This window comes from Lithobates pipiens, unplaced genomic scaffold, assembly GCF_037356315.1.
Source record: "Lithobates pipiens isolate NorthernLeopardFrog02 unplaced genomic scaffold, aLitPip1_a1.2 Scaffold_18, whole genome shotgun sequence".
In the NCBI taxonomy this organism is placed as follows: Eukaryota; Metazoa; Chordata; class Amphibia; order Anura; family Ranidae; genus Lithobates; species Lithobates pipiens.
The window spans coordinates 59,319,613-59,347,068 of record NW_027507758.1 but is presented as its reverse complement, the minus strand read 5'-3'; the positions used below and the strand labels follow the sequence as shown (position 1 = coordinate 59,347,068).

The following is a 27,456-nucleotide window of genomic DNA, read 5'->3' as shown; positions in this document are numbered from 1 at the left end:
GATGACGATGACTGGAGGGAGATTTGGGATTTTCCGTTCTCCCCTTTGGTTTCAGCCAGGGACAAATTGGTCCAATACAAAATTGTACACAGAGTCCACTACACGCCCCACAGACTGCACAAGATGTCGCCGACGCACTCCCCGGAGTGCTGGCGCTGCTCCTATCAGCCGGGAGACTTCATTCACATTTTCTGGGCTTGCCCAGCGATTGTATGCTTTTGGAAAGAGGTTCTCCTGGTGATAGTTAAGACCACTGAGGTTAATATTCCTTGCGATCCTAAATATTGCCTGCTGGGGCTGGTGGAACAAATGTCGATCCTCAGGGCTAGGAAAACATATCCCTGTTGCTCTACTATGCACGCAAGGCCATCACCATGACCTGGAAACAATCGTCTCCCCCCTCTATTAAATTGTGGAAAAACCTGGTGAACGCTAGCTTACCCCTCTATAGGGCCACCTACTTGAACAGGGGTTGCCCAAAGAAATTTGAGAAGGTGTGGAACTGCTGGCTGGATGATAACACAACGGCAACAGATGTAGTAAATAACCCATAGTTCGGTATGGATGTAGTATGGTTATAGGCTGACCCACCTGCTCTTATGACACTTTATCCGGTCATTTTAATACTTAGCACGAATTATCCTACAATATCCTCTCCCCACAGTGGGGTATAGATAGGCAAGTTTATGTTTGTGTTAATTTGCCCTGTTGCGGTCGGTTGCCGCATCAGAGGCAGGGTATATGTTTTGTAATGTGCTTTGTTGTGGCCTGTTGCCGCATTTGGAAGTTTACCCCTGTGTGGGAAATGTTTGGCCCCTGCGTGGGCGATTTTGTATGACACTGAAAATTCAATAAAAAAAAGATAAAAAATAAAAAATAAAAGTAGCGCAGTGTTCAATAGGAAAAATGCTCTGGTCATAAAGGGGGTAAAACCATCTGGAACTCAAATGGTTAAAAAAATGTTTTTTTTTTTTTGTCAGATCCAGCTATGGTGAAATCATTAAATCAAGCATTAAAAATGCTATAACTTTGCTACTTGGTGAGTTTACATGTGGTTTGCTGACATGTTTACTAAGACAGGTGTATGAGAATTGCTTGCCGTCATTTATCCCCTGGGTCGCCTACTGGTAGCAGAGGACAGTGGTGGATTAAGTGAGCTGTGGGCCGCAGGCTGTTTACTTGGCCTTGGAACCAGAACTTCTCTGTCTAGCATGGACTATCCATCTCACATCTCCATCCTCAATATCAGCTCATATCACCCAGCTGATCTTTTGCTGCCTGCAGCTCAGGTTTAACGCATTCCCTTTCCCTTTATCCCTTAGAGACACAAGCCTACTTGCACTGTTGGTCTTTTTTCTGATTTTGTAAAAGATTCAGAATATGGAAGCAGGGTTTAAAGACCACCTGAAGGCACAGATAAAAACTACTAATCACCTTATTTCTCATGGTTTTCCCACTACTTTCAAGTTATGGCAATGTGCCACAATATACCTGTGCAGTCCAATATGCAACAGAGTGTGACCACACTGTCCAGTGCTCTGTAACTGACCCGCTAGACACGTCCCTTTCTTTCTCTACAAGTGTGTGTGAGGACGCCAGTGATGAAGATTGTGACCGTTATGCATCAGTGTGATCTGGCTCTTCTGTGTAGCGGGCAAAAATGCGTGACGCCACTGGCTCACTTCCACCATGACTATATACAGCAGGAGCCAATCAGCAGGTACAGCGGCCTTAAAGTCCCCCTGCCACCCGCCGATTATCCTGCAGAGACACAGCGGTCTGCCTATGTAAACAAGGCAGAGTGCTGTTCTGACAGGAGGGTAGGCATGGATCCTGTGTCTCTGCAAAGCAGGGACATGGATCTGTGTCATCCCCTAGTAAAACAACGGCTAGGCACACAGTTAACCCTTTGATCACCCCTGATGTTAAGCTCTTCCTAGTCAGTGTCATTAGAAAAGTGACAGTGAATTTTTTTTAGCACTGATCGCTGTATTAGTGTCACTGGTCCCCAAAAAGTGTCAAAAGTGTCCGTTAGTATCCAAATGTCTGCCGCAATATCACAGTCCCGCTATATGTAGATGATCTCCGCCATTACTAATAAATAAATAAATTAATAAAAATGTCCCAGTTTGTAGACGCTATAACAAACCAATCAATATAAGCTTATTGGGAATTTTTTTTATCCAAAAACATGTAGCAGAATACACATTTACAAAAATGTATTAAAAAATTGATTTTTTTCAATTTATTTCTTGAATATGGTTTATAGCAGAAAAAAATTCAATATTGACGGTCGTTTTTTTGCTAATAGCGCAAAAAATTAAACACACAGAGGTGATCAAATATAGCAGCAAAAGAAAGTTCTATTTGTGTACATACTTTTTTTTTGGGGGTACAGTGTGACACGCCCCCGCAATTGTCAAAGTAGCACAGTGCCATATCGCAAAAAGGGCCTGGTCATTAAGTCGGGTAAATCTTCCGGAGCTGAGGTGGTTAATGAAATCGCAAATGCAATAAATTTTCTCACACCGGATCCCATGGTGCAAAAGTACCATGTGATGTGTTGCATTGAGTTTCCAAAAGTAGTACATGCACTACTTTTGGAACAGTGCGATTTCAAGTCGCACCGCACAGAACTGCATGTAGGACACACAGCGCAGTCCTGTGCGATTCCCAGTGTAAACCGGCCCTAAGAGAATATTTTAAAGTAGACTTTTTAGTAGAATAAAAAATGCCATATATAATGCAATCTGTAAATAGCACTAACATGGTACTTTCTGTTTTTGTATGTCCCACCTGCAACTTAGATTTACTGCAGTTGATCCACTGATGTTCCAATTCCTGTAACAGGGTGACAATGCTGTTGTGAAATTTCTCTGCAGAATAGTTTGAGACAGATTTTGAAGTGAAATTGTAGGTTCAATTGCTTATTCCTTTTTTTGTCCCCGCAAATATCCGGGGGCAAAAAATATCCGAATCCTGTATTTAAAAAAGTGCCCAAGTTCTACTAACCCTCTCAATGCTTCAGCATTGTCCCCAGAGTCCTCCTCAGTCTAATGCTGGGTAAACACAATCCAAATATTGGCTGGGCAAGCAGGACCTACAGCTGCGTGTCCAACAACCGGCTTTGTCAAAAACACGCACTGGGAAAACCAGCACCCAACCAGCAGCCAATCAGCACTGGCAGCCAATGGCTGTGTGTGAGGGGCCACAACACACTTGTTATTTGGTGAGGGGCGCACTGGACATCTTCACTGCCATTGTGCGATTTGCTGGGTGTCTAGTGCACCCCAGAGCCTTTAAGGAGGAGTGGGCTCCCTCCAGGCATACCTGCCCTCAATCTATCCATTACTATATACTGTATGTTCTTCTAATATGGAGGATCTCAAAATGTATAGAGTTAGGACTGATTATCTGCAGTCCTAACTCTATAAATTTTGAGATCCTCCATATTAGAAGAACATACAGTATATATTAATGGATAGATTGAGGGCAGGTATGCCTGGAGGGAGCCCACTCCTCCTTAAAGGATGGGCTGGGGTGCCTTGTCGCTTCTGCAGCTTACGCTTGTATTTGTAAATGTGTGCAAACTAAACCCCTGTTTTGTTTTGTTATTTAAACGTTATTCTTTATTTAGTTTTATAAATACTTTAACAATATTGTTAATAAATATTGTATAAATGTTATTTTGTCTCAAAACAAATACATTTCTAGTTATACAGGTATTAAATCCGTATATATTAAAGCATCATAAAGAAAAGAGGAAACGACATACGAAAAAGCAAAACAGGGGGCCGCGAACATAGAGACCCCACCTTGTTTCCATTGTCCCCACCCTCTCCCTCCCCTACCAGTACACACGTATTTAACTTCCTAAATTGCTACTACTGTGCCTTATTGGGGCTAGCTGGCCCTTTTTCTTTTTACACCCTTTAGATCTGTCTCTTTAATAAATTATCTATTCTGGTTATTTTTCCCGGTCTAGTACTCTCTTTACATTCTATATGGGGTAACGCTTTTTTTCTAACCAGGGCCTCCACATCCTATCAAACTCCTTAAGGTTGCCTCTTTTTATATCAGCTACTCTTTCTTTAGAGAGGGTTACATTTACTGTATCAATCCAATCTCTTAAGGTGGGAGGTGTCTTTGATTCCATCTTAATGCAATCATTTTCCTGGCTTGGAACATACACCTCAGAATAGCAACCAAGGTACTCTTCTTCTCCCCCTGTTCCTGCCTGTATCCCAGTATACATACCATAACTTATTTTTCCAGCCTGATTTCAAACGCGTCTTTCAAAATATTAATCACTCGTTCCCAGTACGGTCTGAGGCATCTCCACATCACGTGTAGGAGATCTCCAGACCCCCGCCACCTGGGGCATCTATCATCAGATCTTCTACCAAACTTAAATAACCGCTTGGAGGTGTAATAGGCTCTATTTAAAAACATTAGATGCAATATCTTTTGTGAGGGGGAGACTGATACCAACAGGCCCATCTCTAAGATTCTCCTCCATTGGTCCTGGGATATTACTCCTATATCCTTTTCCCATTTTGCTTTTACCGTGTAATTTCCCCTTCCCCATTGGCCTCTTTACTTATTTGCCCGTATATATTTCTGAGATTAGGCCCTTAGCAGGACCCCCCAAAGTATACCCTGATAGAGAGGGGTTTCTTTTCATTCCATGGGGTGGTTCCTAAACTGGGCTTCAAGGGCATGACATATCTGTAAATAAGTATAGTATAGTATGTATTCTGTGGTATTAAATTTGCTTTTCAGCTCCGTGAATTTTTTTAAGCCCTTGTACACACGGTCAGACATTCTGACAACAAAATCCGTCGGATTTTGTCCGTCGGATTTTGGTCGAAACTTGTGTTGCATACACGCGGTTGGACAAAGTTGTCGGAAAATCCGACCGTACGTAACGTGATGACGTTATTTCGTTACGACGGGACTATGGCTATGTTTGCTATATTTCGTTACGATGGGACTATAGCTTTGGTCTAGGAATTTGATCTGAGCATGCGTGACACTTTGTCTGATCGGAATTCTCTACACACAATTCGGACAAAGTCCGATCGGATCATGTTGTCGGAAAGTTTTATAGCCCAGCTCTAAAACTTTGTCGGTCGGATATTCTGACGGAAACAGTTCGATGGAGCCCACACACAGTCGGATTATCCGACAACACGGTCCAATCGGACATTTTCCGTCGGAATGTCCGACCGTGTGTACAAGGGCTAAGAGTATTACCCACATAGAGTTGTCTCAACCTCTTGATACCTTGTTTTTCCCATTCCCTATTTTTTCCTATCGAAAGAATTTCCTGCAGGTTGCTGTTATTCCAAATGGGGGTGTATATATTGAGCCCTTTATATTTCATCAACTTTTTAACTGTTTTCCATATTCTAATTATCATTTTAATTGTTGGGTACTTATAGCAAAAGGAATCATCCTCCAATGCTTCAATTATTGTGTTATGTAGAACCCCTGTTAACAAAATGTTTCCATTAGGGGTACCTCCATTTGGGTCCCCACATCCCATTAGCTGTTGCAATTGTGATGATAGGTAATAGTGCTCGGGGTTAGGCAACGAAAAACCCCCTTTCCCCGCCGGGAGTTGCAGTGTAAGCAAACGTATCCTGGCTTGTCCCCCTTTCTATATCAATTCACTAAAAATGCTCTTGATTTTAATGAACCATTATTTGGGTATCCACACCGGGGAATTATGCAGAACATAAACATTTTTGCTTATAAATTGATTAGGGTCTTTTGTTATAACTATCCCCAGGTATTTTAAAGCATCTACTACTGCCAGCTGAGACTTCTCTGGTATCATCACATCTCTGATGGAGTCTATTGGAAAAAGCTTGGATTTCTCCCAATTTATCTCCAGCCCAGAAAAGCTGCCGAATGTCTCCACTATACCCATTGCCCTTGACAATGAATGGCCCGTATCTCCCAGAAAGAGCAGGATGTCGTCCACGTACAACACGATTCTTTCTTCTCCCGACCTCCTCTGGAAACCTATTATCTCAGGGCTCATTCTTATGGAAATAGCCAGAGGCTCCATTGCCAGGGCAAAGAGCAAGGGAGACAACGAGCACCCCTGTCTTGTCCCCCTTTCCAATTCTATCCTATCCAAGCATTGTTGATTTTTTAATCTTGCGTTGGGCCTATCATAAACCATTTTAATCCACCCGATAAGAGGGGCCAAATCCATATATCCCCAGCACTCGCCAAATGTATCCCCACTCCACACATCAGACGCTTTAGTCACATCTAGTGACAGTACAGCTCTTGATCCCTTGTTTTCTATTGGGGTTTGTAAAATTAAGAAGGCTCTTTTAATATTTGTACTGGTGGATCTATTAATTATAAACCTCACCTGATCGGGATGGATCAACTTAGGAATAAATCTATTTAACCTAGCAGCAAGGACCTTAACCAAAATTTTAGCGTCTGAGCATAGGAGGGAAATTGGCCTATATGAGGCATTGTCTAGTGCAGGGATCTGCAATTAGCGGTCCTCCAGCTGTTGCAAAACTACAAGTCCCCTCATGCTGCTGCCTCTGGGTGTCATGCTTGTGGCTGTCAGAGTCTTGCTATGCCTCATGGGACTTGAAGTTCTACAACAGCTGGAGGTCAGCTAATTGCATATCCCTGGTCTAGTGGGTCATTCCCTTCTATATGTAGAACTATGATGGTTGCTTCTAACATTGAGGTAGGCAAATGTCCCACCTTAATTGCCCCTTCTAGAGTTTTTAACAATTCTGGGAGTAATATATCCCCGTAATGTTTATATGCTTCAATTGGGAGTGCGTCCGGACCGGGAGATTTTTGGTTTGTCATACTAGCTATTGCCTGTTGGAGTTCCGCCAGGGTTATTGGTGATTCTAATTCATCTCTTTCCTCTTGTGTGATTGCTGGTGTTTCCAAGTTCCCCAGAAAATCCTCCATTACACCCTCCACTCCTTTTTTTGAGCAGTGTAAAGAGGTTTATAATATTCCTTAAAAATTTTAACTATTTTTATGGTATTTGATATTATCTCCCCTCCTGTGGATCGGATGGCAGGAATAGTAGATGGTGGGGAATTGGACTTTACCAGTTGCACCAACATCTTTCCTGAGCTTTCGCCCTCTATATAGGAGTACTGTCGCTGTAGGAGACACTTAATCTCCACCCTCTGCATAAGTACCATCTTGTATTCTTGTTGTTTACCTAGCCATATTATTTCCCTCCCAGGGCCTCGCATCTTTATTATGTTTAGCCACCTGTTGTATTAGGACACCCCTAAGAAAAGCCTTTAGGGTGTACCATAATATCCCTGCCGATGCTGTACCTTCATTAAATTCTACAAATTCTCTCATTTTAGGAAGGACCCCGTCTGTTTGTTTAATTAATTCAAACCAATCTGGGTTTATTTTCCACTCCTTCTGAATTTTTTCTCCCCCCCAGTTTCAGTGGAATCACTATTGGAGAATGGTCTGACATCCCTCTTGGCCAGTATATTATTTTTTCCATAATCCGTAGAGCTCTACCATTTTCCAGGGCCATATCTATCCTGGAAAGCGTGGAATACGAGGCTGAACAGCAAGAATATTGCTAGACACCTGGATTCCACACCCTCCAGAGATCCATTAATCCCACTTTATCCAGGAATTGGTTCAACCGTCCCTTCTCCATAGGCTCTGCTATGTTCCAAGTGGGAAATCTGTCCAACTTACTATCCAGGGCCTTGTTAAAGTCTCCCACTACTATAATTGGTATACCTTGCTTATCCAGCAAAAAATCATTTAATCTGAGCATAACATCTATTTTAAATGGTGGAGGAATATAGACGTTTGCTACTACAAATGCTCTATTATCAATTAAACAATGTAAGAAGACATATCGGCCTAACTCATCTATGCTGGACTGTCTGCAGGGAAAATTCACCCCGGTTCTCACCATAACGCTTAACCTCCTACTATAGGAAGAGTAAACCAAATGATATTGGCATTGGTATCTTTTAATCTGAACTTGCTGGACAGTGTCCTTTGTTAGGTGAGTTTCCTGCAGGCAGGCTAGCTCCACGCCATATTTCTCCAACATGGAAAACACTGCCATTTTTTTAACCACTGTACCCAACCCCCTTACATTCCATGAACCTATCTTAAGTGTTTTAATTTGCATCTAAGATCAATAAGTGTATACAAACAACCAGGAAGTGACTATTTAAAACTGGATTAATATAAAAAAATCAAACTTGAGTTCCACACTAACACACTTTAGTATAGTTTGTGATACCCCTATCCCAACTTTTTTTTTCTACACCTGTTAGGATTTTTGATAATTTTTCTTCCTACACCCAACCTAACGCCATTAGGTTGTATTCTCCAAACCCATTTCATGTGAATTATAAACACCTTTTTCCTATATTTCTTATTTTGTATAATATCTTGCTTCCACCTTTCATTTAATCCACACTTCCCCAATATTAATTCTTGAACAGTACTAGTATTACCTCCCCCCTCCCCTTCCCCATTTCCCCTCCACCTAACTAGGTAACCCCCAAATGGGCTTACAGTGACCGTTTCCCTCACAACTTGTTCCTCATTCTCACTCCCATATTCAATCCCATCCATCACTTCCCAGACACCGACTGTGCGAACCCCCCCCCCCACCCATATTTCAGGCAGTACAACCTATACATCTTATACATTTCTTTCCCTTCTCCCTCCTCCCATCCAGTGTATCTAAAATTCCTCCTTATTTTCCTCCAACCACTTCTCAGCCCCAGCCAGGGATTCAAAAATCTGGGTTCCTCCCAGTGCAGTCACACATAACCTTGCCGGATAAAGAAGGGCATATGGCAACTTAAATTTTTGTAAAGTACTCTTAGGCCGCGTACACATGGGCGGACTGTCTGCCCAACTAAGTCCGTCAGACAATCCGACAGACAGTCCGTCCTACTTTCGAATGAACGGACTTGACCACACACGATGAACAGACAGTCCGCCGAAAGCTTGCGCGATGACGTGTACAGCACGTATGACGGGACTAGAAATACGACGTCCAATACACTGCAATGCAACCTTTCGCCGTGTAAATCCTTTCTGAGCATGCGCCATACTTAGTCCGTCGAACTAGCCTACTCACGAGCGGACTGTCCGCTGAAACCAAGTTTGGACGGACAATATTACGGAAATTCCGAAAGACTTAGTCCGCCAGACTGTCCGCCGAAAAAAAGTCAGCTGAAGCCCACACACGAGCGGATTGTCCGCTGAAACACGTTTCAGTGGACCAAGTCCGTCAGACAGTCCGCCGTGTGTAAGCGGCCTTAGTCTGTATGAACTCTGCTCTATGTCTCTGAAGATCCAGGGAGAAGTCAGAGTAAAATGATATTTTGGGGCCATTTAAAAAAAAAATATTTCCCACTAGTTTTCCGCAATAGTGACACTTTGTCCTTATAGTTAAGGAACTTCATCAATAAAGTCCTGGGGTATCCTCCTACTGGGGGGGGGGGGGGGCTAAAAGGCACCCTGTGTGCTCTTTCTATGCAGAACATGGTTGAAAATGACTCTTTCTCAAAAAGCTCAGCCAACCACCTTTCTAGGAACTCTATAGGGTTAGGACTCTCACTCTTTTCAGGCAGGCCCACCACCCGTACATTGTCCCTTCGGCTCCTATTTTCCATTTCCTCCAATTTGGACGCTAGTATGTGTAACTGTCCCTTCATACTTTTCATTTCTTTTATTGATGGTGTCACATCGTCTTCCAGCTGGCTAACCCTTCCTTCCAGAGCTGTAGTTCTTTCCGCTGTTTTTTGTAGATCATGTCTAACCATGATTAAATCATCTTTAACTCCCTTCATTTGCTCACAAAGATCTTTAAGTGATTCAGTACATGCACTCACTGCCATAAATAAATCTATCAGGATTGGCTCTTTCTCTGAACATATACTAGGCCCAGTTGTACTGTCTGTTATTTCTGTAATTACGTTTTGTTCTGGCAGTCCTGAGTTTTTATTACTCTGCAATTTTGTTGACTGCGCCTGCGGGGTTGAGACAGCTACCTGGCTCTGGCCTTGACTTTTTTGTCTGATGTATCCCCCGATGCGATTTGGACTGCGATCCCTTCTTTGGAGGGGACTGTGAGGAAGTATGTGCATATTGCTCCAGTTTTGCTGCTATGGCTTCAGTCGTTTGCTGGGGGTTTTTATCCTAAGGCCGCGTACACACGGGCGGATTGTCTGCCCAACTAAGTTTGTCAGACAATCCGACAGACAGTCCGTCCAACTTTCGAATGAACGGACTTGACCACACACGATGAACAGACAGTCCGCCGAAAGCTTGCGCGATGATGTGTACGGCACGTACGGCGGGACTAGAAATTCGACGTCCAATACACTGCAATGCAACCTTTGGCCGTGTAAATCCTTTCTGAGCATGCGCCATACTTAGTCCGTCGAACTAGCCTACTCACGAGCGGATTGTCCGCTGAACCGTGTTTCAGCGGACAAAATTACGGAAATTCCGAAAGACTAAGTCCGTCAGACTGTCCGCTGAAAAAGTCCACTGAAGCCCACACACGAGCGGATTGTCCGCTGAAACACGGTTCAGCGGACTAAGTTGGGCAGACAATCCGCCCGTGTGTACGCGGCCTTAGAGGAACGTAAATGCTGCATACTGTGATTGCCAACTACCAAGAGGCTGTCCAGGCTCTAGACTGGTTATCCAACCTAAACAATCACCCAGGGTGCTTTCTACCCCCAGCTCTAGGATGTACCCAATTCCCGTGTTACATAGTCACACAGAACTCAGTGGTTTCCAATCACCACCTTTGAAACAGCATTTAGCAATTTAGCAATGTCCTTGCCTGCATACAGCTTACTGAAGGTATTAAGGTAGCAGTTAGCAGTGCCTTAGCCTTTCACACAGCATAAGTCCATACATCTTCTGTTATTCACATGTCCTTTTATCTTTTTAGGGTCTGACAAGGGGATACAATAGCCAGCTGCCTCCTCCACTGTTTGCCAACAGTTTGCACAGCGCTTTACAACATGAGGGCAGACAGTACACTTACAATACAAATCAATACAGAAGGGACTAGAGGGCCCTGCTCATTAGAGCTTACAATCTAGAAGGGAGGGTCAAGTTGAAACAAAAAGGTAATAACTATGGGGGATAGCTGATGGAGAAAATGAAAATACAGTTAGGTGTGGGTAGGATAGGCTTCTCTGAAGAGAAGGGTTTTCAGGGATCGCTTAAAAACAAATAAAGTAGGAGATGGGATAAATCACTGCAAGCATCCACCGTGTCTATTTATTCCTTTAGGTGACCTCCGCAATATCACTCACTCAGTGGCCAGTATTCAAAAACCTGCCCTATGCAGGGTGTCTTACCGGCGGCATGCGGCGCGTGGCGTTTCTTCCAGCTTCCATCCGTGCTGCCCAGGTATTTCACAGCAGCCCAGGGCGGCTCGGATACCGCCGGAGCTACTCAGGCTCACTCGTGCAGGTCCGGGTTTGCAGGGTCAACAGTGCAGGCTCTCTCCACTTCCACCGCGCCACGCTGAGGACCAAGTCTGTGTCCCACACAGCACCTTCAGCCTTTAGCTTCTCTCCCGCAACATCTACCGCCGAGCGTACTCCCAGTTAGGTGGAGGGGGGGATGGAGATCACACAACGTCCTCTCACTCCATAACACCGCTAACCACCACTCACGCTCCATGTCCGGCCACACCCTTGTTTTTAAATTGAACTGATAGACAGGACAATTCGGGTTGTTGCAGGCTGGTTGGTAAGTTTAGCTGGGTATTGTTCTTTGTTTTTGTTGGACATGCTGTATGTAGCTACCTGAAAAAACCACAGCACCTTGCCTCAGTTCTACTCTCAAGAGCCCTCAGGCATGATGCAGACAGGAGGCTGGGTTTTGGGAGAAGTTATATAAATATAAAAATGCCCTGATGGGTCAAAGTCAGTCTAGAGGAGTGGGCATTCCAAGGCAGGTTGGTTAGTGCCCATACATGATGCTGAGCATCATTATTGAAAAAATAAAATAAAAAATTTAATCCAATGAATAAAAGGAGCAGACTAGACCAGGGACAGTCCAGCTGGGAAGGAAAGTGCTAGGGGCTGCTAGGTATCCTTCATTTAGGAAGAGAAATGGTCTCTATATGACTTGCTGCACTTTCTATTGCACACTGAGAAGCTCACAGTATACAGTGAAATCTGAGGAAGCAATTTCAGTACAGGAGAGGAGCCTGTACAACTGTGCAAGACTGAATGTGATTTGGGAGTTCAGCTATAATAATGGGCAGAGCTACACAAATATTAAAGTGATTCTAAAGCTACTTTTTTTTTTTAAATAACATACATATCAGTGACCCCGATCCTCAACTTCTGGGGTCCTTCGGTGGCTCTCGCAGCTCCTCCCCACATCATGTAACCCCCTAGGAGAAGCGCTCTTCCAAATGTAGGGCTCAGCCCCAGCCCCTGTGTCATTGGATTTGATTGACAGCAGTGGGAGCCAATGACTGCGCTGCTATGAATCTATTCAATCAAAAGCTGAGAACCCCGGGCAGAGGAAGAGAGCGTTTCCGCCGAGGGAAATTACAGGGCTCAGGAGAGTAAAACAGGGGGGCTAGGGGGCCAGTCTCTAGAAGAAGGCTTTAATATACTGGACTGGATCCCAGCCTCACATGCATTTGTACTTGCTAGGCAGAAATGGTCACAACAACATGGAATGCCAGCAATTTATCTCTTTACAGCACTTTTGTTGAGTAATTATAGCTTTAATCAGTGCTGCATATTTTAAGTTGAGATGTCAGCACGACTGCCACGGTTTAAAAGTCACCGGCTGTTGATTGAGTGGTCCTGTAAGTGAACTGCACGGCTGCATTACTTCTATAGACACCATAATCAGTCGTTTTTTCCTTATTAATCCTAGAAAAGCCAGATTTCTGCTTCCATTTCACTCCTATCAAAATTAAATTCTGGCGTAAACTATCATTGCTGCATTGCATAAAAAAAGGCGAATTAGCTTTTAAAGCGGAGCTCCGCCTTAAAAAAAATGATTAAAAGCCAGCAGCTACAAATACTGCAGCTAGTGACTTTTAATAAATGGACACTTACTTGTCGAGGGTGCCCGCGATGTCGGCAGCAGATGACGAGCAGTCGATCGTCTCTCGGCTGCCCCCGCCGTCATCCTCGGTCAAGGAATCAGGAAGTGAAGCATTGCCTACTGCTCATGCGCGAGTCGCGCTGCGCATCTTCACTGGTCCCCGTTGTGTTCTGGGAACTGTGTGTTTCCCAGAACACAGCAGGGGGGCGGGCATCTGCAGATATTCTGTGGCTGTCTATGCCCGGAAGTGGGTGCAAAATAACTGTAGTATACAGGTATCTGACCCCCCTCCCCCCTGAAAGGTGCCAATTGTGGCACCGGAGGGGGGAGGAATCCGATGAGCGGAAGTTCCGCTTTAGAGTGGAGCTCCGCTTTAAAGTTGCCGTCACCTTCTACACAACAGCACATTTAAGAAGAACTCCAGTGCAGCCAAAAAACAGATTAGACATGTGAGATTCATTAAGTTACACATTGAAATTCGGATGAAATTTTCATGATTTGGAGATTTGGATGCATCCGAACCACAACAGTAACAAATTTCAACAAATTCAAAATAAGTTATAATGAAAACAACAAGTTCACTCGTTTAATTCGGATGGCATGATGCAATAGTTTGGGCCTTTTCTTAATGTTTGAAACATCAGAAAAACCAAAGCGTTTCCTTATAGTTTGGAGACTGTTGAGTTCAGGATTTTTGGGCTACGGCTCCTTAAGTGATTTTTTATTCTTTATAGACTTGTGAGTAGTTCTTATGATTTAATATTCTAATAAATGTATGTGGGATAATGCCCTAGGCTGGTGCGCCCTCTTTTGTTCATTTTTATAGAGGCCAAAGACACCCCCATTCCTAGAGGGTAGCAGGGCTCGAAGTGATATCCCTTGAGATGTGAATTACCATTTTTATTGTTTCCAGACTATCACTTGCCATGCAAGAGAGGTTTATTGTTTGGGTTTTTTTTTTCTTCCCATACAAGTCAATGGGAATGTAAAAACCTGTTTGAAGCTGGTCAAATGCACGTATCAATAAATTCTGCATGATCTCAGAAGCATCCCAAACTGATGCCATTACACACAAGCCCAAAGCCCATCAGCACAGCCCCCTAGACTAATTAAAGACAAAACCAGAGAAAATTCCCAGCTGGTTGGCGAGTTGAGCTGAGAATTTTCTTTGGTTTTGTCTTTCATGCATTTTTCCCTTCCGTGAGCTCCTTGCTGTGAAGGCCAGTTATGGGTGGGGCAGGCGCCATCTGTTTGCCCCTGAACGAATTATCCTTTGAAGGCAGTGGAAAAGAACTAATCTACTCACCGAGGGTCCAGTATGAGGCTTCTTCAAGAACAGGGTAGTGGGTATACATTGCATGCATATACATCAAATGGATCATCAGCTCTGCCAGGAACCACCACAGCAATAAACGCAACACATCTGTGAACAATCCACGATATCGAATGTTCGTCCATTCTGTATCTGGTTTCTGCATCTGAAATTTTCAATAAAATGTCAGACGGTCAAATGAGCATGTAAATACAGAGAATGCAACCCACTTGTCTTTGTTTTTTCATGCTAGAATTGCTGACACTGAAACTCTCTGTCCTCAAAATTCTCAACGTCTCCTAGTGAAGTCTCTAGCGGTCTAATTACTGTATTTATTGGTGTATAACACGCACCTTTTCACCCTATAAATCGGGTGCAAACAGCATGTGTTTGTTATACACCAATACTTCAATTTTAGCTGCCTTGGAGAGGACAGGGAGGGGGGTGGCACGAGCGCGGTCAGATTACATACAGTGTGAATCTCCTGTTTACTTGGCGGCCTCTGTGAAAAGAAGTCCCATCTCCTGGGCCGCTATTGGACCAGTGTTCTGTCTATAATAGGAGATTCTCACTGTATTTAATCTGTCAGCGCTTGTCCCACCCCCCTCCCTGTCCCCTCTAGGCTGCAGTTGGGCATAGATCAGACTGCACTGATGGCAATGTCTTCAGGCTGCTGCATTGATGGCAATGGTGAGGCTGCTGCATTGATGGCAATGGTGAGGCTGCTGCATTCATTGCAATGGTGAGGCTGCTGCATTCATGGCAATGGTGAGGCTGCATTAATGCGGACTAACGAGGCTCCATTTATGGCACTTGTGAAGCTTCAGATATGCACTGATCAGGCTCCATTGATGGAAATGGTGAGGCTGCAGATGGGCACTGATCAGGCTCCATTTATGGCAATGGTGAGGCTGCAGATGGGCACTGATCAGGCTCCATTGATGGCAATGGTGAGGCAGCAGATGGGCTGATCCTTATTTTGCTTTAAAGTTCCTAATTTAAAATGTACGTTTTTTTTCCAGAAACGTCCCTCTTAAAATAAACGTGCGTGTTATAAGCCTGTGCGCGTTTTACTCCAATAAATACGGTATGTACACCGATGCTTATTCATCAGGAAATTTTAACGGTAGAGTTTCTCCTGTCTAAAGGAAGCAATACGCAAAGCAGATGAATATCTGAGGTGGAGACATTGATCAACGCACAAATAAAAGGCCACTGTTCCACAGGTATTCTGTCTTACCCCCCTCTCTACACACACGCACCTCGCTAAAAACTTCCACTGTTAGTAGGTATAAAAGAAACCTGTAATATAAAAAAGGTTAGATTTATACTTACCTTACCCCCATCTTCTGTATTGCTGGGCAAGAAATCACCATCCAACTAGGAAGATTGGAGAAGGGGGGGCTGCCTATTGAAAGTTTTTCTCCTTAATGCATAGATAACAAAATTAAGGGAAAAAAAACTTCAACCTTTAGAACCACTTTAAGCTGTACATGCTGGCATGTGTTCACAGATCATCAAGAAGTTTACAGGGAGGGAACATCCTAGGGTGACAACTTCTTAGGAAGCTCGGAAGCTCTGGGAGTGTTGTAAGTAAAAAAACTGCCAGGATCACCATTACAAAAAGGCGGAAAGGATGACACTGTTGGAATGAGTAGGCAGTAATGCCCTGTACACACGGTCGGACATTCCGACGACAAAATCCATCGGATTTTCTCTGACGGATTTTGGCCCAAACTTGTGTTGCATACACACGGTCGCACAAAGTTGTCGGAAAATCCAATCGTTCAGAACGAGGTGACGTACAACACATACAATGGGACTATAAAGAGTGCAGTAGCCAATAGCTTTTGTCTCGTAATTTATTCTGAGCATGTGTGGCACTTTGTCCGTCAGAATTGTCTACACACGATCGGAATTTAAATGATCAGATTTTATTGTCAGAAAATTTTAGATCCAGCTCTCAAATATTGTGTGGTCGGAAATTCAGACGGAAAAAGTCAGATGGAGCCCACACACGATCGGATCCGCATGTACAGGTCATAAGTTACGTATTTTATGAGTTATTATTAAGGTTTGCGTACAATTAAAGAACATTGAACCGCACTATAAGGTCAACGTTGGATTAAAGTTTCTGAGCATGCAAGGTGTTCTTTTTTTGTGCCACCATTATTATTAATATTTTTTTTCATTTATAAAGACACAAACAACATTAGTCCAGTTGTTTTTGTAAAAATTTCCCTCCAGACCAAAAACCTGTGCTCTTCCTCCAACTTAATATATTAGAATTCATTAGAGGAATGCTGATCTTTAATGCGACCTTTCACCTTAAAGTTCAGACAGCGCAAGTCAAATCCCCCAATAAACTCCGTACATGCAAATTCTAATTATTGGTTGCGTTGTGAGAGAACATCCATCTGAAGCTCGGAAACAACAGAATTAACATTTCTAACTATAATATATGAACAAAGACAGCGGCGGGCAAACAGCGAGCACAGAGAGAGCCGCTTTAAGCAGATGCAGCACAGACAAGTTATAACCTTCATTAACCGCGCCAATGACATTTTAATTCTTTTTATGTAAACACTTGTTCAGGGATCAAAACATATAACATCATTAATATGCAAGCCTCTCTGACTGGTAAAGGATGCACATCGACAAAAGACCGCACAGCATATGTGACCGGAATATGATGACATGGGATCGCTGTGTCCAATTAACCCCAATTATCTCTGGCTTCAGGGTACTTTACGCAAACCTGAACTTTATACCCTAGAAATTGGAACTATATTAAATAATAAAAAATTAAAAAAACCGATTCTCTCCCTGTACAGAACAATTAGAGATTTACCTTGTTAATCAATTACATGAGATTTGAATTTTTGTAGCGTGTTTTATAATTCCCTATCCACGTGAAAAATGACACAAAGGTTCTCCAAATGCACTGCTCTATTCCTGAGGCTGCAGTGAGCTGCATAGACTACAAATATGTCCTATAGGTGGTGAAACGCGTCAGTGGGGAGTGGCAAAAGAGAAGAGGTTGAGCTGAAGCCAATTCTCACAGCACTATTATCACGGCCATCCTTTTTCCTCAACATTGGATCTTTTTTGAGTCAGACATGCTCAATTCATGAGCCAGCACCTGGCAGCAAGCACTGACTCGGTGGGTGATAGGTACCAGGATTTCAAGCAATGCTCTTGTCTGGTTTCATTGTAAAGTCTCAAGATTTTTCACCTTAATGCATTCTTTTCTGCAGCTCCCCCCTTTTACTTACCTGAGCCTGATCCGATCCAGTGATGAGCAGGAGCCCAGTGGCTCCAGCCGCTGTCTATCTCATCATTGGACAGACTGATAGCAGCGGGAGCTATTGGCTCCCTCTGCTGTCAATCAAATCAATGACACGGGAGCAGGGGCAGGTCCCGCTGTCTGTGTAAATGAACAGAGCAGCAGGACTCAGGAGCGCACCTGCACAGACGTCGCCATAGAAAGCGGCTTTCCGTGTTGACACTCGATCAAGGGGAGGAGCGCCGACGGGGCACCCCAAAAGAGGAGGAACTGGTCTGCTCTGTGCAAAACCCTTGCACAGAGCAGGTAAGTATAACAGGTTTGTTATTTCATAATAAAAAAATAAAAAAGACCTTTACAACCCCTATAAGATTGTGCAACATAAAAGTGAAACTATAAAAAAAATGCCAGGAGTTAGACTTTCTTGGTAGAAGAGATTTGGCATGTCACTTAGCCAAAAAAGCTCCTTTCTCTTCTGCTAGAAACTTTATTTTCTTTGTCAGCAGAGCATGTACGGTGTAGTATACATCATATCCCATATCTATAAGATGTTGAGAATAGAGCCTGATGCTAAGACATTGTAACCCCAGTGTACATGCGCAGGAATTCCATTATCAGTAGCCACCCGTGGCAGAAGTAAGAACACACTGGTCCAGAAGACATGCCGGAGGAGATGGTGGCAATGAATCTGTCAATGCTGGAGAAGAGCAGATTAGGAGGCAAGTCTGCTATAACATGCAAATATGCTGGGCATGTGCTTCTTACCTTAACTTCTTGTCACCCACACAAGGCATATATGAAGCAGCAAAGATGGTGGGCTTTTACGCCCACATACTGCATGTATGTATCCATGGACGGCTGAGGTTTCTGTACTCCCAGCACAATGATCGAGCTGTCAGACATCTTTGGGCCTCTTTTCCCGCTGGCTTCCATTGATGTGACTGCTGTGACAGCCAATCATAGTGGTCATGTGATGTGGGTTATGACTAAGGCCTTATAGGCGGAAACGTGTCAACTGATTTAATCTGCGTTTCTTTACTATGGCTATTCAATAAAATGAAGACATTTTAAGAGCAACAACTGGGGTGCGGATAATTTTTTCTACATTACTCTACTCCGCCAGCGACTGTGGATCGAGCACCTGGGAGCTCTGCCATCTATGTGGTGTATAGGTAGTAGCACTGACTTTTCTGTTTATACATGTGATCAGAAGGTCTCTCCCGCCACCCGGACATAGAGGACCACAGTTTTTTACCTTAAAAAGTGTTACTAAACCCAGGACCCTGCATTCACTATATCTGGCCTCCCAGAGTAAACAGTACATGGAAATGCATTCATTTTAGTAAATAGAAACTGCGAAATACCTTTTCTCATCAGCAGTATTTAGCAGTCTTGTGATTTCTAGCAGTATCCGGCCAAGCACTGGTTAGGCCCCTTTCGCATGACACAGCCACTGGGATCCGCCTGTCCGCTTTTTCAGGCGGATCAAAGTGGGCCACCTATTGACTCCAATGGGCAAGCGGGTGTCAGTCTGCCATCCAAGCCGCTCAATACAGACGTATTGCCATACGTCTAGCCATCTGTCTGGAGAATCGGATGAGATCTGATGAAAACTGACATGCTGTCTGTTTTCGTCCAAACTCCCCATAAGAATCAGCGTGGCTCTAACAGGTCGCTCCCCGCTCAGTGAGGAGAGACGGACCTGTCATCCACCAGCTCCGCAGAGATCAATGGAGAGATCTCCCGCTGAGCTGGCGGACTCTGCTGAGCGGATCTGTCCCTGTGTGAAAGGGACCTTAAAGCTTGTTGGAGGCGTTTTCATTCTACTCTGACTGTCCTATGAGGCTGCAGGACCCCTAATCCCTCTGTCTATACATTGCTGACTGGCCCTGTGCTGATCACATGCACTCTCCAAAACTGAGCATGTGCAGAATGTCTCCAAAGCTCAGTTCTATCAGCACATGAATTGGGGACTATGAAAAGGGAGGATCAGAGAAGACAGGATCAAACAGCCTTTTTACATTGGTGTGATGGTCATTGGGAAGAATGTTCCTAACACTTGAGGTCATTGGGAAGACCTACCCCCTTTATAGATAGCTTAAAAGATCAATGGTATCAGTGGGAACTTATCTGAGAGGCAGAAATTGCTCCTTGCTCAAGGAACCCCGAGCAACCTCTTGAGGAACCCCAAGGTTCCATGGAACCCTGGTTGAGAAACCCTGGGTTAAAGGCAAGGAAAAAAATAACAGATCTATAGGCAGAAACATTAGGTGATATACTGTTACTATGTTAGAGAAAAGACTCCAGACAGACAACTAGAATTTTCAGATTTTACACATTTGTTTCCTTGCAGTTCTCCTTTAAGAGTATTCCGTATGCGCACAGCCAGCACACCCCAGCTGCATCTATATATTCTAATATGACACATCACAAAGTTGTCTCTCACTATGGATCAAAACACCCACACTCATTTACAGCATATCTAAAACGTATATAAAATTATTTGTCATAGCAACACACTTGGAAAAAGTACATCATTTATAATTTAGGTGCAGAGCTGCATCAGCTTGCAAGGTATGAAGCATTTAAAAGACAGCATTAGAGGAAGCTGGGGGATCAGCTATAGAGCATTGTGTTCAGAATCAGAAATGATGCAGCCTTAAAGAACAACTATATTCTAACATAATTATAAAATAGAAAGCCATTGCAGTTATCAGATCAATGCATGGCATGTGCTTTGGGGTGCACAGCAGTGCAGATACATTGCCTGCTGCTTTATGAGTGCATTCAGGATGAATGTCCCCACAACAAACCTGTACCAAGCAGTCCCATGCAGTAAGACACATGTTTTACCAACACAAAGATGTGAAATGGCCCTTAAAGTGAATGTAAGGTCTAGTTTTTTTTTTCCTTTAGAGTGACAATTATGTCCTACTTACCTGCTCTGTTGCAGCGGATTTGTACAGAGCAGCCCGGGTCCTCCTCTTCTCGGGTCCCCCTTCGGCACTCCTGGCCCCTCCCTCCTGTCAAGTGCCCCACAGCAAGCAACTTGCTATGGCGGCACCCGAGCAGCAGCTCCATGTGTCCATTCAGACACAGAGCCGCAGTCTCACCCCTTCTCTCTCCTGATTGGCTAACTGACTTTGATGGACATCAGCGGGAGCCAATTGCAACGTTACCGTGTCTCAGCAAATCAGGAGGGAGAGTCCCAGACAGCCGAGGTATAGAAATGGGGCTCAGGCAAAGTATTAAGGGGGCTGCTGCACACAGAAAGTTTCTTATTTTATTGTATAGAATGCATTAAGATAAAAAAAAAAACCTTCTACCTTTACAACCACTTTAACCAGTTTTCTATCAGGGTAATGTATTACATTTTTCCCACACGTGGAAAACATCTGTCCTATAAAAGACTGGGCAGCTCTAGAATAGCTCAGATCACTTTTACTTGAAAGCCAATCGCTGACTGAAAAAATATCAATACCAAGCTCTTGGCTGCAGCCCCTTAAAGTGGTTGTAAACATCATGAGCAAAGCATGTCCCTCTATAGTGTGAATTAAAAGCACTAAGTGTAATTTCTGCCTGCTGCTTCATTTCTCAGCTATCCGTGTAAATCACTTCTCATAAGTTTTCCTGACACCAAGAGAAAAATGGTGACGGGGAGGGGTCTTAAGCTGATTGACACCCTCAGCTCTGTCCCTGCGTGCTGGATGAAAGGAGTGTTGTGGAAATTCCTATAAATGTATGTTGTCAGATGTCCTCCAGTGTCGGTTTTTCTGTAATGCGCTCATGTGAGTGTATTCGCACATACAGACATTGGCAGAAGACCATTGGCCGCGAAAACCTTCTTGTGGACACTGCAGATATGGTTGCTCTTTTAAGGATGTTCATTTATGCCTCACCAGGAGGCTGGCCACTTCTTGGAGACTGCATTAACGACTCAGAGCAAACATGTCTGTGTACATGGGAACTATAGCATAACTATATGAATATTATGGCCCACTGAGCCGTGATTTAGTATGGTTCGCGTCATTGAAAGCAGTTAGTCGGTTTGCACGCGGTTTTGTGCAGAGCCAGCTTTCTAGTGTAACCTTTGTCTCACAGAAAGCATGGCTCTGCACCTGATCGTTTACAATCACTGCTAGTCTATTTGAATGTATACATGTCTGTGATTAGTTCTTTTGAAAGAATAAAAATGTCTGATTGGCTGTCTGTGAAGACACCACCTCCTTTATGAACCTTGTTGGAAGGGTTACTGTTTGTCATTTTCTGTGATGTCACTTCCCATGTAAGAAGTGATTGGCTGGAATCTGCACTTCCTGTTTGTGAAAGCTTTTGTAATAATAAAAGGCCATGCTGGCTAGTGTAAGTCAGTGATGCTGACTGACCATGCTGAGATGAGGACGTAAGAATGCTGGTGATGTCTGTTTATTTGGATGAGTGGGTTGATAGGTAAAGTATTATATCATTAAGACGGAAATGGGTGTTTTTATTAGCACAAGAGATGTGGCTGTGTGCTCTGCATACAGCCAGATTGCTACCACAGGGGTGTGTCCTTTCCCTCCAATCAGCTCTCAGTGCTCTCCTCACTGATCTCTGCAGAGTGTAACTTCAACTCTCTGCCTCCTTTTTTCTGACAGATTTTCTGGACTTTGATCAGATGTAGAGAAGAGAATACCACAGATAAACAGGTACAACTTATGTAGGAGGATGGGTTTCATCTGTGTATCACCTGATGGCCTGAGGCCAGTCAACCAAATTTGTCAGCTTGTAATACAAAATGCTGCTAAATTTGGTCTAGGCATCCACACTTCACTGACCCCTGAACCCATGAGCCAAGCTGGCCCAAACGAATCCTGTCCCTCACTAACATGTGAGGCAGCTGGATATTCTGTATAAACTGTATGTAGCTGAGGCTTCATACAGCAGTGTGTTCCGGGTTACAGGCCAAGACCTCCTGTCTCATTCCCGGAACACAGTAGAGTCTATATGATCAGTGCTCAGCCATTCAGAGAAATTGATGTATTCTAGGTGGGGTGATGATGTCACAACCTCTGACTCGAATACATCACTTTCTCTAAATGGCTAAGTGCTGATCAGATAGACTCTACTGTGTTCCGGGTATGAGACAGGAAGTCTCAGCTCAAACCTTGAACACAGTGCTGTATGGAGCCTCAGCTCCATACAGTATATAACATACATCTCAAAGCCTCACAAGTGTGTGAGGAACATAGTTCATATGGGCCAGCTTGGCCTAAACAAAGTATGTAAAGTGTACCAAAAGCTGGAGTTCAGCTTTAATGTGGACAGATACTGCAACGCAGTAAAGGCAAAACCTGGAATGACAGGTATAATGTTCTTTTGTGGGAACTGGATATTGCATAGCAAGATCAGCTTTTAATATGCATACTGTGTATTATGATATGAAATAGGAACATATTCTAGGAAGGATGTTGATCAGCAAGAACCCAATGTAAGCGAGGCAGCACTACGCTCTGCAGTAGATGCCTTCCCTTTCCAATCTATCACCCAGATGACTTCAGGTAATAAGCTAATATATAGACAGAGGTACTTTTGTTAGCCGTATTAAAATGCATGGACCATTTTTTAAATAAACACATTATCTAAAATGCGCAGTGGTGTTTAGTATCTGCCCAGAGTTCAGCTTTCAGCTACAAAATTAAGAAAACTGTTGGGCCAGCACAAAGCAATCTGCAGCCTGTGTTCAGCAAAAGTTCAGCTGGGTGAAAATTCTTTAAATCATTGTAGGTCACATGCAGTTCCCTGCAGAACAGGATGGGTTCTCAACCTGTGTTTGTGAAGGTAAAACATTTTCTGCTACAGTTCCCTCTGATATAGAAATGTAAGCTCCCCAGTGGATGTCCTTTATAAAAATATATGGTATAATAGCTTACTTCAGAGTGCTATTCAGCGCTCAATTGACTGTCTGCTGGTCTCCAGTCCCAATCTGATAGCTGCAGGGGGAGGTGCTGGGAAACCCCCCGCTGACGTCAGCCGAGACGAGGAGAGGAGGAGACCGGCGGGCAGTCAGGTCTAGGGAGCTTACATTCTATATCAGAGGGAATTATAAAAGAAAATCGCTGTTATCTTTAGTGCAGGAGGGGAGGATCGGGGAGCTGACAGGCAAGGAGGGGGGGGGGGGGATGGACGACAGAGGGAGACACAGGAGAGCAGGCTGCAGCTGACGGAGGCACGCACTTTGACCACGGTGTGCTCAGCAGCCCTGATTATTGTGGTCAGTTTACAGAGTGGAGGACATAGCAAGGCAGGATCAGCCAAGTGTTACAGGGGGAAAAATTACACAGTACAAGCACAGTGCTGTGTAACATGCTTTGAAGAAACAGGATCAATATTTTTTTTGGTGGGGGGGTTAACACTTAAATCAGTTCCCTCATTTTTTTCATTCTTTGTTTTCTTGTGCCCTTTCATTACCTTTGTTGTTTGACTCAGAGGGGAATGGTTTGGCTGTTTCTGTACTGTATTTGCAAGTTAGAGAAAAAAAGATTTTTTTTTGTATATATATATATATATATATATATATATATATATATATATATATATATATATATATATATATATATATATTGTAAGGGATCTTCCCGGGGTAGGGTGTGTTTGGACACAGTTCACAGCAGACTTGGAATTTATAAAGCAGATCTTGGCGTTTATTCGTGGTACAAACAGTCCAGCAAACAAAATATACAGCAACACCGTGCTTTCTAAGTACAACAAAAATAAAAGTCCTAGCCCGGCTGGGCGCTTACTAACAGGTTCTGCTCACCTATCTGACACTTACAAACACAGCGTCTTTCACCTGGATATCGCAGGGTGAGTTTTAGCTCCAGCAGTGGCTGTGCTTGCAGCTTCCTTCAACACACAGATTGTTCATTCCCTGGCTGAGAGCAATCACCTGCAGACCCTGCAGAGCCTTTAGCTTCCCAGGCTAATTAGGATCAAAGCTCACCTGATCCCAAACCCAGAACTGGATCGGGGGATGTGGAATGACAGGTCCCTCTACCAAACCTACCTGCCATTCCATATAAACCCAGGCCCGGCAAAATTAAATAACAATTCAGCAGCATATCGCTGCTGAGAAACTGATCCATCCTGGATTTACCATCTCACACTGTGTAGCAACCTAGGTGAGATGTACACCCCCTCGATCACTTCTCCAGTGACATGTCTACATATCCCCCCCCTCTTTTTCAGACCGGAGGGCTGAGCCTTTTGTCCCCACAGACAACTTACCCTTGACAATGCGTCAGCATTTGCCTGTAATTTCCCTGGCCTGTGTTCCACAGTGAAATTAAAGTTTTGTAGGGAGAGAAACCATCTAGTCACTCTTGCATTTCTCTCCTTGTTTAACTTCATCCATGTTAGGGGGGCATGGTCTGTCACTAACTTGAATTTCCTGCCTAGCAAGTAATACTTTAACGATTCTAGGGCCCACTTTACTGCCAAACATTCTCGCTCCACAATGGCATAATTTTTCTCGGCCGGGGTTAGTTTTCTACTCAAGTACGTCACCGGATGCTCCTCACCATTCACTACTTGTGAGAGTACTGCACCTAAGCCTGTGTTAGAGGCATCTGTCTGGACCAGAAATTCTCACCTGAAATCGGGGGTAACTAAGACAGGTGGTTGGCACAAGGCAGACTTAAGGCTTTGGAAAGCCTTCTCGGCCTCTGGGGTCCACGTGACCATTGCTGTCTTTCCGCCCTTTGTCAAGTCAGTTAGTGGAGCAGCAACTGAGGCAAAGTTCGGCACAAATCTACGGTAATACCCCGTAATACCCAGGAAAGCTCTAACCTGTTTCCTTGTCAGGGGTCTAGGCCAATTCTGTATTGCCTCAATTTTATTTAGCTGTGGCTTAATCAACCCTCTCCCAATAATGTAGCCTAGATATTTGGCCTCTTCTAGGGCTAGAGCACACTTCTCGGCATTTATGGTCAACCCCGCATCACTTATGGTATCCAACACGGCCTGTACCTTACAGAGGTGACTTTCCCAATCAGGGCTAAAAATGACCACATCATCGAGGTAGGCAGCTGAGTAATCACGATGTGGTCGCAGAATCAAGTCCATCAACCTCTGGAAAGTTGCAGGGGCTCCATGTAACCCGAATGGCATCACTACATACTGGAATAGCCCATCAGGGGTGGAGAATGCAGTTTTCTCTTTAGCCTCACCAGAAAGTGGAATCTGCCAGTAGCCCTTTGTGAGATCGAGGGTGGTTATGTACCTGGCGTTACCCAACTTCTCAATCAACTCATCTACCCTGGGCATAGGATACGCATCGAACTTGGAGATCTCATTCAACTTTCTGAAATCGTTACAGAACCTCCAAGTTCCATTGGGCTTTGGGATTAGCACAATTGGGCTGGACCATTCACTCTGTGACACCTCAATTACCCCCAGATCAAGCATACGTTTTACCTCGGCAGATACGGCTTCCCTACGTGCCTCCGGTATCCTTTAGGGCTTAAGGTTTACTCTGCTTCTAGGCTCCGTTTCAATGTGATGATGGATGAGGTGTGTACGCCCTGGGAGGTCAGAGAACTTGTTTTTGTTTTTCTGTAAAAATTCCTGAGCCTCCTGTTTCTGTGACACTGATAGAGTATCACTTACCTTGACTGGAGGGATTGGTTGTGACAAATTATTAACAGTATTTGTCGCGACCAAGGATTCCCTGTCTTTCCAGGGCTTGATCAAGTTTATGTGATAAACTTGGAAAGGCTTCCTTTTACCTGGTTGGTGCACCTTGTAGTTCACCTCACTGATCTTTTCAACAATTTCATAAGGACCTTGCCACTTCGCCAAGAATTTACTCTCAACAGTGGGGACTAGTACAAGGACCCTATCGCCTGGGTTGAATGTCCTGATTCTTGCGGACCGGTTGTAAATTCTACTTTGGGCCTCTTGAGCCCTCTGGAGGTGTTCCCTTACCAGGGGCATTACAGTGGCTATACGGTCCTGCATTTGTGCTACATGCTCAATAACACTCTTGTATGGGGTGGACTCATTCTCCCATGTCTCTTTTGCAATGTCCAGTAGACCCCTAGGGTGATGACCATAGACCAACTCGAATGGTGAGAACCCTGTGGACGCTTGGGGCACCTCCCTAATAGCAAACATGAGGTAGGGTAATAAATGATCCCAGTCACGACCATCTTTTGCCACCACTTTCTTCAACATATGTTTCAAAGTTTTGTTAAATCTCTCCACCAATCCGTCCGTCTGGGGGTGGTATACAGAGGTACGGATGTGTGAGATTTTAAATAGTTTACATAATTCCTTCATTACTTTCGACATAAATGGCGTACCTTGGTCAGTTAGGATTTCTTTGGGGATCCCAGTCCTAGAGAACATATAAAACAACTCACGTGCAATTGTTTTAGATGCAGTGTTTCTTAAGGGTACAGCCTCAGGATAGCGGGTCGCATAATCCATGACTACCAAAATATACTGGTGTCCTCTAGCTGACTTTACAATGGGACCCACTAAATCCATGGCAATACGCTCAAAAGGCACCTCTATAATAGGGAGCGAAACCAAAGGACTGCGAAAATGTGACACTGGGGCACTAACCTGACATGTGGGGCACGACTCACAGTATTTTTTAATGTCATCATATATGGCCGGCCAAAAAAACCTCTGGAGAACCCTCTCTCGCGTTTTGTCAGTCCCCAAGTGTCCCCCAAGAACATGGTTATGTGCCATGTCAAGCACC

General features: G+C 44.0%; 1 protein-coding gene across 1 annotated transcript in view; it reads right to left on the bottom strand.

Moving 5' to 3' along the window:
- Window positions 1-27,456, bottom strand: part of HHAT (hedgehog acyltransferase) — a 568,477-nt gene that overhangs the window by 470,720 nt on the left and 70,301 nt on the right. Inside the window, exon 7 of the mRNA XM_077485722.1 lies at window positions 14,417-14,588. Within this exon, the coding sequence (XP_077341848.1) occupies window positions 14,417-14,588 (172 nt within the window). The remainder of the gene's footprint in view (window positions 1-14,416; window positions 14,589-27,456) is intronic.